Genomic DNA, 12,839 nt, shown 5'->3' with positions numbered 1-12,839 from the left:
AGAGTCCTTTCAGTCGATGTTTTTGCAAGTAATTTAGAACATGCAACATTACCAACTAAATCAGTGTTTCTCAACTTTTTTTCGGGCCAGCGCCCCCCCAGCCTCTATTCAGGTCCCTCACCGCCTCCCAACAAAGAATTTGTAGACTACTTTGCACTGACTATTATTTTATCATTAATATTACTATCACTATTGTAGATGTTTTGATTTTTATGCTTGTTTCTGTATTTATCATCACAAATAATTTCCCAGAGAACAAAAAAGCAATGTGAATAGAAATTATTTTCACAGGTGTCTATAAAAAATTTTATGAACAATCAACTTAAAATTTGTAGGCCAACAGCAGCCAATCAGAGTGCAAAAAATATTATTGTTCTTTCTCATTTTCTAGTTGTTAAATATTCCACAAAATGACCAGATAAAATATGTACAACATGCCAGTTTAAACTTTGAACTATTTACAAAACGACTGAGCTCTGCAACATTAAAACATGGATAGAACTGTAACTATATTAATCATAGCTCTTCTTCTCTTCAGTGTTTCTGTGGTTTCTGGTGGTGCAGCTCTGTGCTGCCTTCAGGAGAATGGGACATCAGAGTATCATCCATAAAATTTCACCCACATGCCATTTACTGTGCAAACCATAAATGCCATGTGACATTTACGGTTTGCATTTAAGTTTTTCAGTGTTTTTCCACTGAAAAACTTTTGTTTTTCAAAAAAAAAAAAATAATAATAACTTGGTGTACATGGTTTGAAAATGATTAAAAAGCTATTTTGTGTGTAAATCAAAGCAACAGGAAATACTGTTTTTCCACTCAAAAACTTTTGTTTTTGAGTGGAAAAACAAAAGTTCCTTTTAATGCCATACAAATATGAGACAGGAACATGGATTATATCTTCATATAGACATGTCTGTTGATTTATAGATTAATAGTTTTCTTGAACAGAAATTACAAAGAACAAATCTGGTTCTTCATCAAATCCTAATGAGTCAAACTGAAAGTGTCATGGAGTCATCAGCCTCATGACATCAACACTGACATGAAAAATAATATTGAAGAAATAAATATATCAAATCTAATTAAAAACATAAATAAGTGATAAGTTCTTTACTGTTATGGTCTGTAAGATATATTTATTATCAGTATTAGATGTGGTCTCAACAAACCCATGGCACTTCATCAATATTATTTTTGCCTTTTATCTGGAAATAGTGTCCGTTTATTCTTGCCATACAGTCCTCTGTATTAATTATTGCTTGGAAGGTCTTGCCATACCAGTTTATTCCTCTGTATTTACTTTAGTTTCTTAGTTTATTCTTGCATTTTCTTCTTCATTCATTTCCATTTAGTTTCCTTTGATTAGTATTGTCCTCTCTTGGTTTATTGCTGTGTCCACTTTAGTTTCTTTCCTGTTGCTAGATTTATCATTTATTGACCATCAGTAATCTTCACTCATCACCTGCTGCTACGCCTAATCATCATGTGTTTCACATCATGTGTTGATTTTTTCACTGTTCAGCGTCACATTCTCTGTTTTTATGCCATAATTCACATCTAGTTTGTCGTTCCGTTTTATGTCCCACTTCTCCTGTTTCAGAGTTTTGCGCAATGTGCGCGTCGTTTTTTTTTTCACCCCCTAAGGTGCAGGGCGTATCGATGGGGAAAAGGCAGACTGACATAAACCTTATAAAACAACGGAAACAATTTCGGTATTCTGATTATTGAAATTTAAAAGTCCTGTGGTTCCGTTGTTCTATCACACCCGTTTCACACCGGACCACTTACAGCACCGGTGTTAAAATGAACGCTCTCGTGGTATCACCATGGAGGGATTTCTTTAATTAAATGGGCTCATTTTTCAGAGGGATACACAGTGAGGGTATCGTGATTTTAGTAATTACATGTTTATAAGAGCGATTTTCTGTTGTCCTTCCATGGAAGCGGGCAGCTTTCAAACGGAAATAAAACACTTTTTAATATAAGTTGCTGCTTTGACATGATCGCAGAACTGCCAAAACATATGTACAAAAATCCTCAATAAAACATAAAATGTTTGAAAATCAGACAGCAGACAAAGTGCATCACAGCAACGTCATCAGCCGGTGTAACGCTGACCTGATGCGGCGAAGCTACTAGTAGCAGGAGCGGAGCTACAAGCTACAAACACTGAATAGAAGAAGAACTGCCATAGATACAGTTGCACCAAGCATGTTTTGATGTTACACAATACAGTTTTAGGAAGTTGCTCAAAGTCTAAACTGGTATTGTTGTAATTGTAAGGTGTAAAGTTTACCTTCGACCAAACGCCCCCCAAAGAAATCCCAGCGCCCCCCTTTTGTAAAAATGTCCGCCAGCTTCCCGTCTTGTCCCCTTTCCTCTAGCCATGCCCAGCGCCACTTGTTTTTAATTCCTTTCTCAAGTAAACGTGTTTCCTTACCGGGTGAGACAAACTCCATCTTCCGTCATATAGCATTTGATTTAACCAAACGCATGCACTTCTTTTCTACAAAACGTTTTACAGTCATTGGTCAAGAACACGGGAGCTAGAGTTCTGATTGGCAGACATCTTTTTCTATTATCTACAGTTTAGTTGAGGCGGACCGTTTGGTCCATGCTCGCTTTGCTTGGAAGTCTGCCTCCCAGACGGAGCTCTTTACGCCTAAGTTTCAAGCGTCTGCCTAAATAAATCTTCCTTATTTTAATTGTAAGTAGTTCTTTAAATGTCCTGTGAGATTATATACTTACCCATGTATCCATAACAAGCGGAACTTTCAATATCCAGCAAGTTATTTTCGCAATTTACCGTCTATTAAATGAGTGCCCCCCGGATTAATTACACTCTCTGCCGCTGCAGCTGTGAAGTTACCGTATTAACCCGATATTTGCTGAAAAGTGCAACGTCTCCCTTTTCAGAAACCGTTGAAATTTTTCAGATAGCGCTACGTGTGGCGGAATTACGGTACTGCAAATTTAGAGGTGTCGCCGCCACACGTTCCGGTCTAGCCCGGAGACTACAGTTTGGTTGAGGCGGACCGTTTGGTCAAAAGCCGGATATCCGGCCCCCGGCCGCAGCTCTTTAAGCCCTGGATACTATTTTGTTTATCAGTTTTGTTTTGTTTTTCATCCTGGGATCCTTCTGTCCTCTAATGCTTCTTGGTTTGGTACCTAAATCTTATGGGATATGTTTGCATCTCTGCCTCTTGCTGTAGTTTATTGTACCCCTTTGTTGCGCTTACTAGGGAAATGGATGACACAATAACAAATTTTGCTAAACAAATTGTCCCTGTAATTTTTATGATAAACTTATTTATTTTATGATAAATAAAATATGATTGTTGTTTTAACACAATTTTCAAGTCATATAATGGTAATGACATAATAATACATCAATAAGACATACTTTCACAGTTTAATCATATCAATCTTAAACCTAATGTAACTTTTTTTTAAAACTCTGTGTTTTACATATTTGTTAACTGTCACTGTTGTGACAGTATGTTATGAGATCTGTGAAAAAAATCAAACGGCTCCATCTTCTCTTATATGCTACTATAGAGATCTGCAAAAATTCCCTGCTCCTGGTCAAAAGACAGCCAGTCAGAGCCAGAAGGCAGGTCTTAGTCCTGACAATCAGGACTAAGATTGTGCAGGCTCGTGTAAGCGCTTCTCAATGTGCTAATTTCAGAGAAACAATTGATTGTTTCCACTGATCTCTAAGTATCGTCTGAATACCTGGATGTGTGGAAAGGCATACAATGTAGAAATCCAGACACAACCAAAACTAAACAGGGTGAACTCTCTACTGAACTGAGGAGCCACCCTGATGAGCAGGCAGGAGCAGACCTGGCCCAGGTGCATCTCATGCCACTAATAGTAGGTTCCAACCTGAAACACCAAACAGACCCTGTAGCAGTGGGTTCATCACCATGATGTCTAAAGTTAATTTCTGAGTTTACAACAATCACCACCCTCAACTAACCTCTAGCCCAATGTTTCTCTATTCCAGTCCTCATGGACTACTACCCTGGATATTTTAGATGTGTCTCTGTTCCAGAACATCTGATTCATATGATAACAGCACCTCTATTCATGCATCAAGTGCTGCAGAAGCCTGTTAATCACCCACTTATTCAAGTGAGAGAACACCTGGGAACCTAGGATATTAAAACACTTTCTTGATCCTGCCATCTTGATTAGACCATGGCATCATACAGGTCTGAGATGTTGAAATATGGCAGGAGCCATATTCATGAGATGTTGAAATATGGCAACATCTCATGGATGTTGAGATGTTGAAATATGGCAACATCTCAACATGAGATGTTGAAATATGGCAGGAGCATTGTTAATCTAAGCTCATGAGTGTACTGACCGAATGGTACAGTGGAAACAGAGATCTGTTTTGCTCTCTGGGTCAGTGGAATGTGCCAGTCAAAAATTCTAATTTACCACAAAACTGAGATGAAGCTACCTGTTGAACACATTCCTCAATGTGAGGTATTTTTAACTTGGAATCTCATTACAAGAAATCTCTTTATAATTATTGGCCCGTATTTTCCTTTTCAGGATTATTTCGGTGGCTGTATGAAAGATTTCGTCTTCCTGTTGCTCCAATTTATGGGGGATTTCCTGTGAAATTTCGGACCTTCCTTGGTGATCCTATTCCATATGACCCAAACATCAATGCTGCTGAGCTAGCAGAAAGAGTGAGTTTTTTTTCATCCTTTTCTATCTGTCTGAATTTAATTGATAAATATCATGCTTTGGTGAAATACAAGAAAAATATGAAGGCAGGTGCAGATGAGATCTTGGATCTGCAACTGCAAATAAAGGTTAAATAAACAAATAAAAAGTCAAATGATGAATAAGGTGGTAAGAGATACTCATAGGTTTGCCAGAAATGCCACAGTTCCAATGACGGAAAAGAAATTAGTGAAGATGGTCTCTAAAGCACAGAGGAAGTGCAATATTGACTTCTACACTGCCAAGTCTGAACTCTACCCAGTTAATGTGGTTTGGTTCTACCCCAGTTCAATTGTGACGCAAATTTGTATCTTTGTACAATTACCTTTTTTTGTATCAAAGTGTCAATTATTTTTGACAACCCAAATTGTGTCTCTCACGTTGTGAAATTGAAGACTTTTTTTGATGGTTGTTTTGATACAAGTCTTATAACTGTTTTTGTTGTCCAGGTGCAGCAGGCGGTCCAGTCTTTGATAGACAAACACCAGCAGATCCCTGGGAGCATCTTGAGAGCCTTGTTAGAGAGATTCTACACAAAACACAAAGATTTCCAACATCAGAATTAAAAATGATTTATGATCCGATTTGGATGTAAGAAGATGAACTTTATTGTCCCAGAGGAAATTTGTCTTGGGTACAGACTTTGACTGCTGCGTAATCCAAAACAATGCCCATCCCATTGCATTCACACATCATACCTGTAAGACTGAAGCATAACATTCTAACTTAGAAATGACTGGTTGCATTCTGCATGTACACTGTCCTATTGGCTGTTTGTATTATGTCACTTGGTGATTTCCTCGAATAATATGTCTCTCAATAATATGTTGTAAAAAATAAAATAAATTTTATCAATATTAAATGTGGTAAAACTTAAAGAATATGGGAAGTATTTTTATGAATTGTACATGCATATGTGCAAAATGTCATTGTACATAATGAGTGGGTGTTTTTTTTGTTTTTTGTTTTTTCATTTTATATCCAAAAATTGTGAGAGGTGTGGGGTTTATGTTACTGTACTTCCAATTACAGTAAGATAATTTTCCGTACGAATGACCTCTATGCATCATGAGCAATTGTACCTGGTTGTGGTCCTGTCACTTTGTTTTGGTCTCACTAAAGGGCAGTGTTTCCTAACCCTGGTCCTCAAAGCACACTGCTCTGCATGTTATAGATATTTCGGTTACACTTTATTTGAAGGGGGGTGAATAAGACTGACATGACACTGTCATAAAAACCTGTCATGAACATGAATAAGCCTTCATGAATATTTATGACTGTTGTCATGAAGTGTCATTCGGTAAATTTTGACACTTTTAATACAAAGTTGACATTATTCAAAATGTCTTTGTTATGACAACTTGACATTAACCAAGAAATCATTACTGATATAAATTTGTTATAAAAGTATTCCTGATTGCCCTTTAAAAATTAGGTATCTTTATGTTATTAAAGGTAAAGTTTAAACAGTAGTGATTTCTTGGTTAATGTCAAGTTGTCATAACAAAGACATTTTGAATAATGTCAACTTTGTATTAAAAGTGTCATAATTTACCGAATGACGCTTTATGACAACAGTCATAAATATTCATGAAGGCTTATTCATGTTCATGACAGGTGTTATGTCATGTTTATGACAGTGTCATGACAATCTTATTCACCCCCTTCAAATAAAGTGTTACCGATATTTCCCTCCTTAATGTGCCTCATTCGGTTGACTGCAGATCAACAAACACCTGTTAATTGAAATCACCTGTGCTGAAGCAAAGATACATCTAAAATATGCAGGGCAGTATACCTAGAAGACCAGAGCTGGGAAACATTGCGGTAGGGAGTGTGGATCGGTGAAGTGATGTTATACCCAAAAATCTCTCCATAGCACAAAACTTTTGATTCTCAACAACTCGCATGTCGCAAATCTTTCACATTGATATTTGGAATGAACTTTGTGATCAGCTTCACTCTTTCTGAGATTAAGCTTTGGTGTCGTCAGTTGTTTTTTTTAGCAGGAAAGATCAGCTGTTTTATATGTATTTATATTGAAGTTGAGAGGTCTGTGATCTTAACTCTACGAATATATAGACAAAACAAATTCACATGAAGGTTAATAAGTTCAAGAGATGCTGAAAATATTAGAAACTTTTGTTTGGGATGGTGGTGGTGTATCACACTTGGATGTATTTACATTTACATGTGGTGATATGTAAAAGGTACATAATCATCTATAACTGTGTTATTTAATGTTGGTGCTCTCCTATTTCAGCTAACTGAACAGACTGCCATGAAGACAATTTATCACTTTTGATTAACTGCTCTACATTTTAAGGGAGGTTCTATTCTCACCAGCTCACATACATCCGAGCTGTTTTATAACAGCTCAGATGTACCTTCTTTTATGTTTTGAAACTCAAACTGTTTTACAGACATAACAGCATAAGAAATGTCCTTGTTACACATTTAGCTGCTGTGTTGTCTTTGAAAAATTCCCTGTTATTTTTATGTAGTTCATAGTACTGCTTGAAACAAAACTACAGACATTCCTTAGACAACTGCCTTTAGTCATGGTAAATTGCTGTCTTGATATTCTGTTATAAACCAATTTTTTTGCAAAACATCAGAGCGCTTAAGTTATCTTTTATTTTGAAAATACTTTTCTGTGTACTAGAAGTCCTCATTGTGCATTTTATCATTTTAGGTTTTGCAGATGTTCAATGTGTTAGCTTTGTAAAATTAAAAATGTCCATAAGTAGTTATGTTAAAAGAAGTGTTGTTCTTATGTTGTTCACCTGAGTGAACATTTGGACAAATTCTACAAAAAAGTATTTTTTACAAAAAAAGAAAAAAAAAATCCCACCTTATTTTTATGCCCTAAGAAAATCAAAAACACTTTTGAAAAAAACTTACAGGATCATAAAACATGCATGAAAGGGTTAAAAATTTACTAACCTTGATCCAATTTGGCAGAATACATTCAAAACAGCTGATTGATAAAATGCCAGTAAAACACTCGATCGTCTTATCACATACTGTAGTTTAGATGGCTGCACAAAATTTGTGGTGGGCTGGATTTGGCTCACGGGCCCTGAGTTTGGACACGTATAACACTTTTTTCTTTGTGTTCTGTGGTCCTGTGTAATCAGAGTTCTCAGCAGACAGGCTCTGACTCTGTGTGCGTGTGAGTTTTATCTTTGTTTTGGCAAGGCTCTAAAAGCAAAGGTTGTTACCTGTAAACTGAACGTGCTTAACGTCGCCTTTATCTGGGCAACAAACGGAGTGCAATAAAACTCAGCCTGCAGTTATAAAATAAAACGGCAGCCTTTTGAAAATCTATAAAGTTAAATTAATGCAATTTAAGTTTGATTTCTGTGCAAATGCCACCCTAGTAAAAAAAAGTGTGCTAAGTATGTTAAAATTTAACATACTTAGTACACTTTTTTTTACTAGGGTGGCATTTTAACATACTTTAGCATACCTCGAGTACACTTAGGATTAATATAGTTAAAGTGTGCTTTTTTGGAATAACATTTTTGTGCTTAGTGTATTTTAATAGTATTTAAATTGTAGTAATGTAAAATTTTAAGTACACTAAGCGTACTTCAATGTACTTTTTTGGAACAACTTAAAATACACTTAGAATACTTTAATATCTTTCCATCCATGATCTGAACACGTTGATCCTTGCAGGATGGTGAGGGAGGCTGGTGGTGCCCATGTCCAGTAGTAATCAGTTGAGAGGCAGGGTTCACCCTGGACAGGTCACCAGTCCATCACAGGGCCCTGAGAGCTAATAATGAATAAAATATATGAAATGGTAGATTAACAAGTGGAATAAATTCTGTTCAATTATTTTCAAATCAAATCATGTTTATTAAGCACTTAGTGTTGGAAACACACCAGTTTTTACTGTTAAAAATGTGGCCAGCTGCTCAGTGTAAAAATATATATAGATATAGATACACCCTTGTTACCCTACTTAACCCATTTAACAAATATTCATGGACCACCTTGCTCGAAATTATTCTTGCAATAACACAACATCTTAATATACACAACCTGAAATGAAAATATCAGTCTCTTAACCCTTGTATGTAGAAATGGGGTCCAACCAACCCCACAGACGTAAAACTTGTATCATTTGCCTCAGTCCTCGCACGCCCAAGAGTTAAATCACTTGTCTTTGATCTTCTTAATGAAAAGGGTGGTGCTATTTTGTAAATGTGACTGACCATGACAAAATCATGATAAAGTCTGCTTGGGTTGTTTTGAGTTATTTATATACTTTTAAAGTGTGAATTCTAAGATTTTCAATTACGTCAAAATACATGAAAATAAAGATGTTCTTTACTACCAAGTGGTGTGTGTGTGTGTGTGTGTGTGTGCGTGCGTGCGTGCGTGCGTGCGTGCGTGCGTGTGTGTGTGTGTGTGTGATAATGTGGTGTGGTGGTGGACCCAAACGAAGTAGTCATAGAAATAAGTGGATGTTTAATGAACAAAATAAACCAACAACAACAACAACAACAACAAAAATCCAGGGGTACAAGAAAATCCAAAGCAAACTGGAAACACGAGGGAACAACAGGTAACCCAGGAGGGTAACAACGGTAGTAACGATCAGGATGACGAGACGGACTGCAGAGTGTGACTGAGACAAGTGGATTGATACACACTGTCAATACACTATGACAGTGTGCATTGATAACATTTTATGGCTATTTGTGATTTAGGTAGTGTATGGAACAATGGGCATAGCTAGATGCCCATTGTGTAAGTGTGACTAGTTGGCACAGGAACTAGCTGAGGGGCAGGGAGAAGGTGGCACAAGGAAGCTCAGAAGATCTGCTGGGGAATACAAAAGGGAGGAAACGGGGAGCTGAAAATACTTCTATGCAGAAGACACACTAAGAATAAAGATAACCTGATAAACTAGAGAAAAAGACATGAGGGGAAACTATAACGGAACCTAAATGGAAATCAGGCTGATCTAACAACAATAAGAACAAAAGAACATCAAGCTAGAAGACCTAAACAAAGAAATAACCTGTGTGTGTGTGTTCTTTTTCCAGTACTGGAAAAAGAAATAAAGCTGATGCTGGATTTGGGTATAAGTGAAGAGCTTAGTAGTGAGTGGAGCAGCCCGATTGTGCTGGTAGCAAAGAAAGATGGCTCCCTTAGATTTTGCATAGATTTTAGAAATTTAAATGCTGTGTCCAATTTTGACCCATGGGTTGACGCCCAGGGTTGACGACCTACTGGAGAAAGTTGGTTCAGCAAGCTACGTCACAATGCTGGATCAGTGCAAAGGATACTGGCAAGTGGCTTTGGCACCAGAAGCAAGAGAGTTGACTGCTTTCAAAACTCCTTTTGGTATGTACCAATTTAGAGTCATGCCATTTGGGCTCCAGGGTGCGCCAGCAACATTCCAACGTTTAATGGATCATGTCCTGAGAGATGTTTCAGGGTGTTGTGGTATACAGGCAGTCCTGGGAGGAGCATCTAATTCACCAACAGGAGGTGCTACACCACATCAGACTGGCTGGCCTGACAGTTAACCCAAAGAAGTGTGCTGTAGCCTAGAGAGAAGCGGAGTACTTGGGTTTTGTCTTGGGTTTGCAAAAATAAACCCTCAAGTGGAGAAAATGGATGCAATCCAGTCCTTCCTGGTTCCAACTACAAAGAAGAAGGTGATAGGATCTCTTGGTTTGGTGGGCTGGTACTGGAAATTTATACCTCCTTTTGCAGAGCGATCAGCTGTACTGAACCATCTAACAAAGGGTGCAGTCCCCAACAAAGTGTGCTGGGCGGTTATGGACTGAAGTCACCTGGAGGCGCGTGGCTGGCGAGAAGACGCGGATTTCATTTAAACGTTTACTGGCGTCTACTAAATTAATCCGAATGTGGCAGTATGCCCTGTAGCATTTGAACGCACCACACAAGTGCCTGAATTTAATTGGTTGTGGCGCTGGCTACCTGTACTGTATATATAGGGCCCTCCCTCACCTGGTTGACATGTTGTTTTCCTTGGGCTCCAGGGTGCGCCAGACCTCGGCGTTTGTTGGAGCTGCACGCTAGCTGCAAATTAATGCGTGCGCTCAAACAATGCGCTTAACTACGTTCTGATCGCCGATCAATCGTCCTTCTGGTAAGAATTTTCCCACACCTGACATTTATTAGCTTAGCTTTAGCTCAGCTTTTGTTGTATATCCAGGCCGCCTCGTTCCACGTTCCTCGTACAAGCTCCACGTTTCCTCCTTCCTGTTAGAGCACTATATAAAGAGCGCAGTGGTAAGTGAAGTGCTAGAGTTTGCATGCTTTTAGATTCCATTTCTAACATTTATTTTTGATAGCCGCTGCTGTTTGTCCTTGGCCGGCTGTTTGCCTGTTGTTCTGGTTGTCCCCGACTGGCGCTCCGCCTGTCATCTGGGTTATCTGTCGGCTGCCTACCTGTCCTAGTTGGCGTAAAGCTGGCTCCCATCACTCGTCCAGTGTGGCTGGTTGGTGACCAGCTCGGACTAATCCTCCTTGCCTTGTTTCGTTTGCTGCGTTTCTTTTAGGACACTACCCCGAATTGCACTCTCATTCTTGAGTTGAGCTAGTACTGACTTTTAATGTGTGAGTGATTTTAGACTAGTATTTTTGATTAAACAAACAATTGTGGAATAAATAAAATTGTTGAATTGTGAGATTGTCTCAAGACTCATCTGTAGCGGGTCTGTGTGCCTTAAAGGTAACTTTTTAGTGGAGTTGTTGCAACCAATTTTATTTTTATTAAAATAGTGCTTTTAAATGTAATTTCTCAATTCTTATCACACTGCTCCCGCCACACAAAAGTGGTTTTTAGCATAATCTGGGTTGTGAGCAAGGGTGAAAGTAAGGGGGTACGGTAAGGTACTGCGTACCCCTAAAAGATTTAGTGGGGGTACGCAATACCTTCAAGAGAGGGGAGCGGCTGTCTGCTGTAAAAAAATCAATGGGTTCACTGTGCAGCTGTGAGTGCACCCACTAATCAGCCGTGAATGATTAGTTTTTCCAAGAACTACACGACTTAATAAGTTAATACATAATTTTTTCCCATTTCACATTGTTTCTGAACTCTTCGTGCTTTCCTAGAGCAGGGGCGCAATATGTCGATCGTGTAAGGTTTTGAGTCGATCTCGGCATTAGATGACAAACTGAACACCGCCAGGACGCTGAGACCAGCACGTCCTCCTCTGACTCGCTTAAAACGTTCCTAACTTTATTAAAGAACAACAAAACCTGCTCAAATTAATGACCCAACAACAATTAATCTCAGTGACTATTGTTTCAACAAGGTGTTGCGCAATTCTGTGCATTTCGGTTCCATTATCAACTAGCAGAGCAGGAGTTTAAAATTAACTAATCAACCACCGCTGTGTTCAGGGGAGTGCTTATTAATCGCAAAATAAATATCAAGCCTGTAAACCTAATATGGTAATAGACGGAATGTTATGTTTTTAACGTAATCTCTGGTCGGCTTGTGGAGCGCAGGAGGTTGCCATGGCAACGGGTATGCTTAAATGACAGAGGGAGACGGAGAATAAAAAGGTGCGAGTGGTTTTGAGTTGATCACCTGTTCAGGTTGTTTTACCTTTGTCTTGGCTCTTCACAGCCGCTGTAGTTTCTGAACGTTCAATAAAACACAAACTTGGACTAATTATCAAGTTAGTCTGTGAGTATAGGTTAATTACAACAAACATCAAACACGGTAAATATGTTTCATTAAGTATTTAACAAATGGCTTCTACCGTGATAATTATGTGAAATTAAATTGTCTACAAAAAATAGTTTGTTGCTGTTGGGCTCAGAGTCTGAGAGGCTTTTCCTTTATCAAACTATTTTTTTTTTTTTTGCCTCTTAGTGGAAATGTTGATGAGACTTTCTCCAAAATTATAACCTTTTTCAATCTCTATAATTCCACTGTTGAAAATGAGGCTCTAACATTCACAAATGACGGTGAAATAAATTCCAGTCCAACATCTGGTTTGAGGTGATTCCTCTGGAACCTGTTGGAGGAAAAATATCCCAACTTCAGAAGATGAGCTTTAACCCAACAGAGCTCTGTGGTTCCTCCT

General features: G+C 38.3%; 1 protein-coding gene across 2 annotated transcripts in view; it reads left to right on the top strand.

The window, feature by feature from the left end:
* tmem68 (transmembrane protein 68) overlaps positions 1-5,835 on the top strand; it is a 46,695-nt gene extending 40,860 nt beyond the window's left edge. For both annotated transcript variants that reach the window (XM_007543207.2, XM_016666721.1), the window contains 2 exons: positions 4,573-4,712; positions 5,199-5,835. In XM_007543207.2, coding sequence (XP_007543269.1) covers positions 4,573-4,712; positions 5,199-5,315 — 257 coding nt within the window. In that variant the 3' untranslated portion in view covers positions 5,316-5,835. The remainder of the gene's footprint in view (positions 1-4,572; positions 4,713-5,198) is intronic.
* Positions 5,836-12,839: the final 7,004 nt, after the last annotated feature.

Source organism: Poecilia formosa, unplaced genomic scaffold, assembly GCF_000485575.1.
Source record: "Poecilia formosa unplaced genomic scaffold, Poecilia_formosa-5.1.2 Scaffold784, whole genome shotgun sequence".
NCBI lineage: Eukaryota > Metazoa > Chordata > Actinopteri > Cyprinodontiformes > Poeciliidae > Poecilia > Poecilia formosa.
Note: the sequence above shows the minus strand (reverse complement) of the source record. Positions and strands in the feature narration are given on the sequence as shown.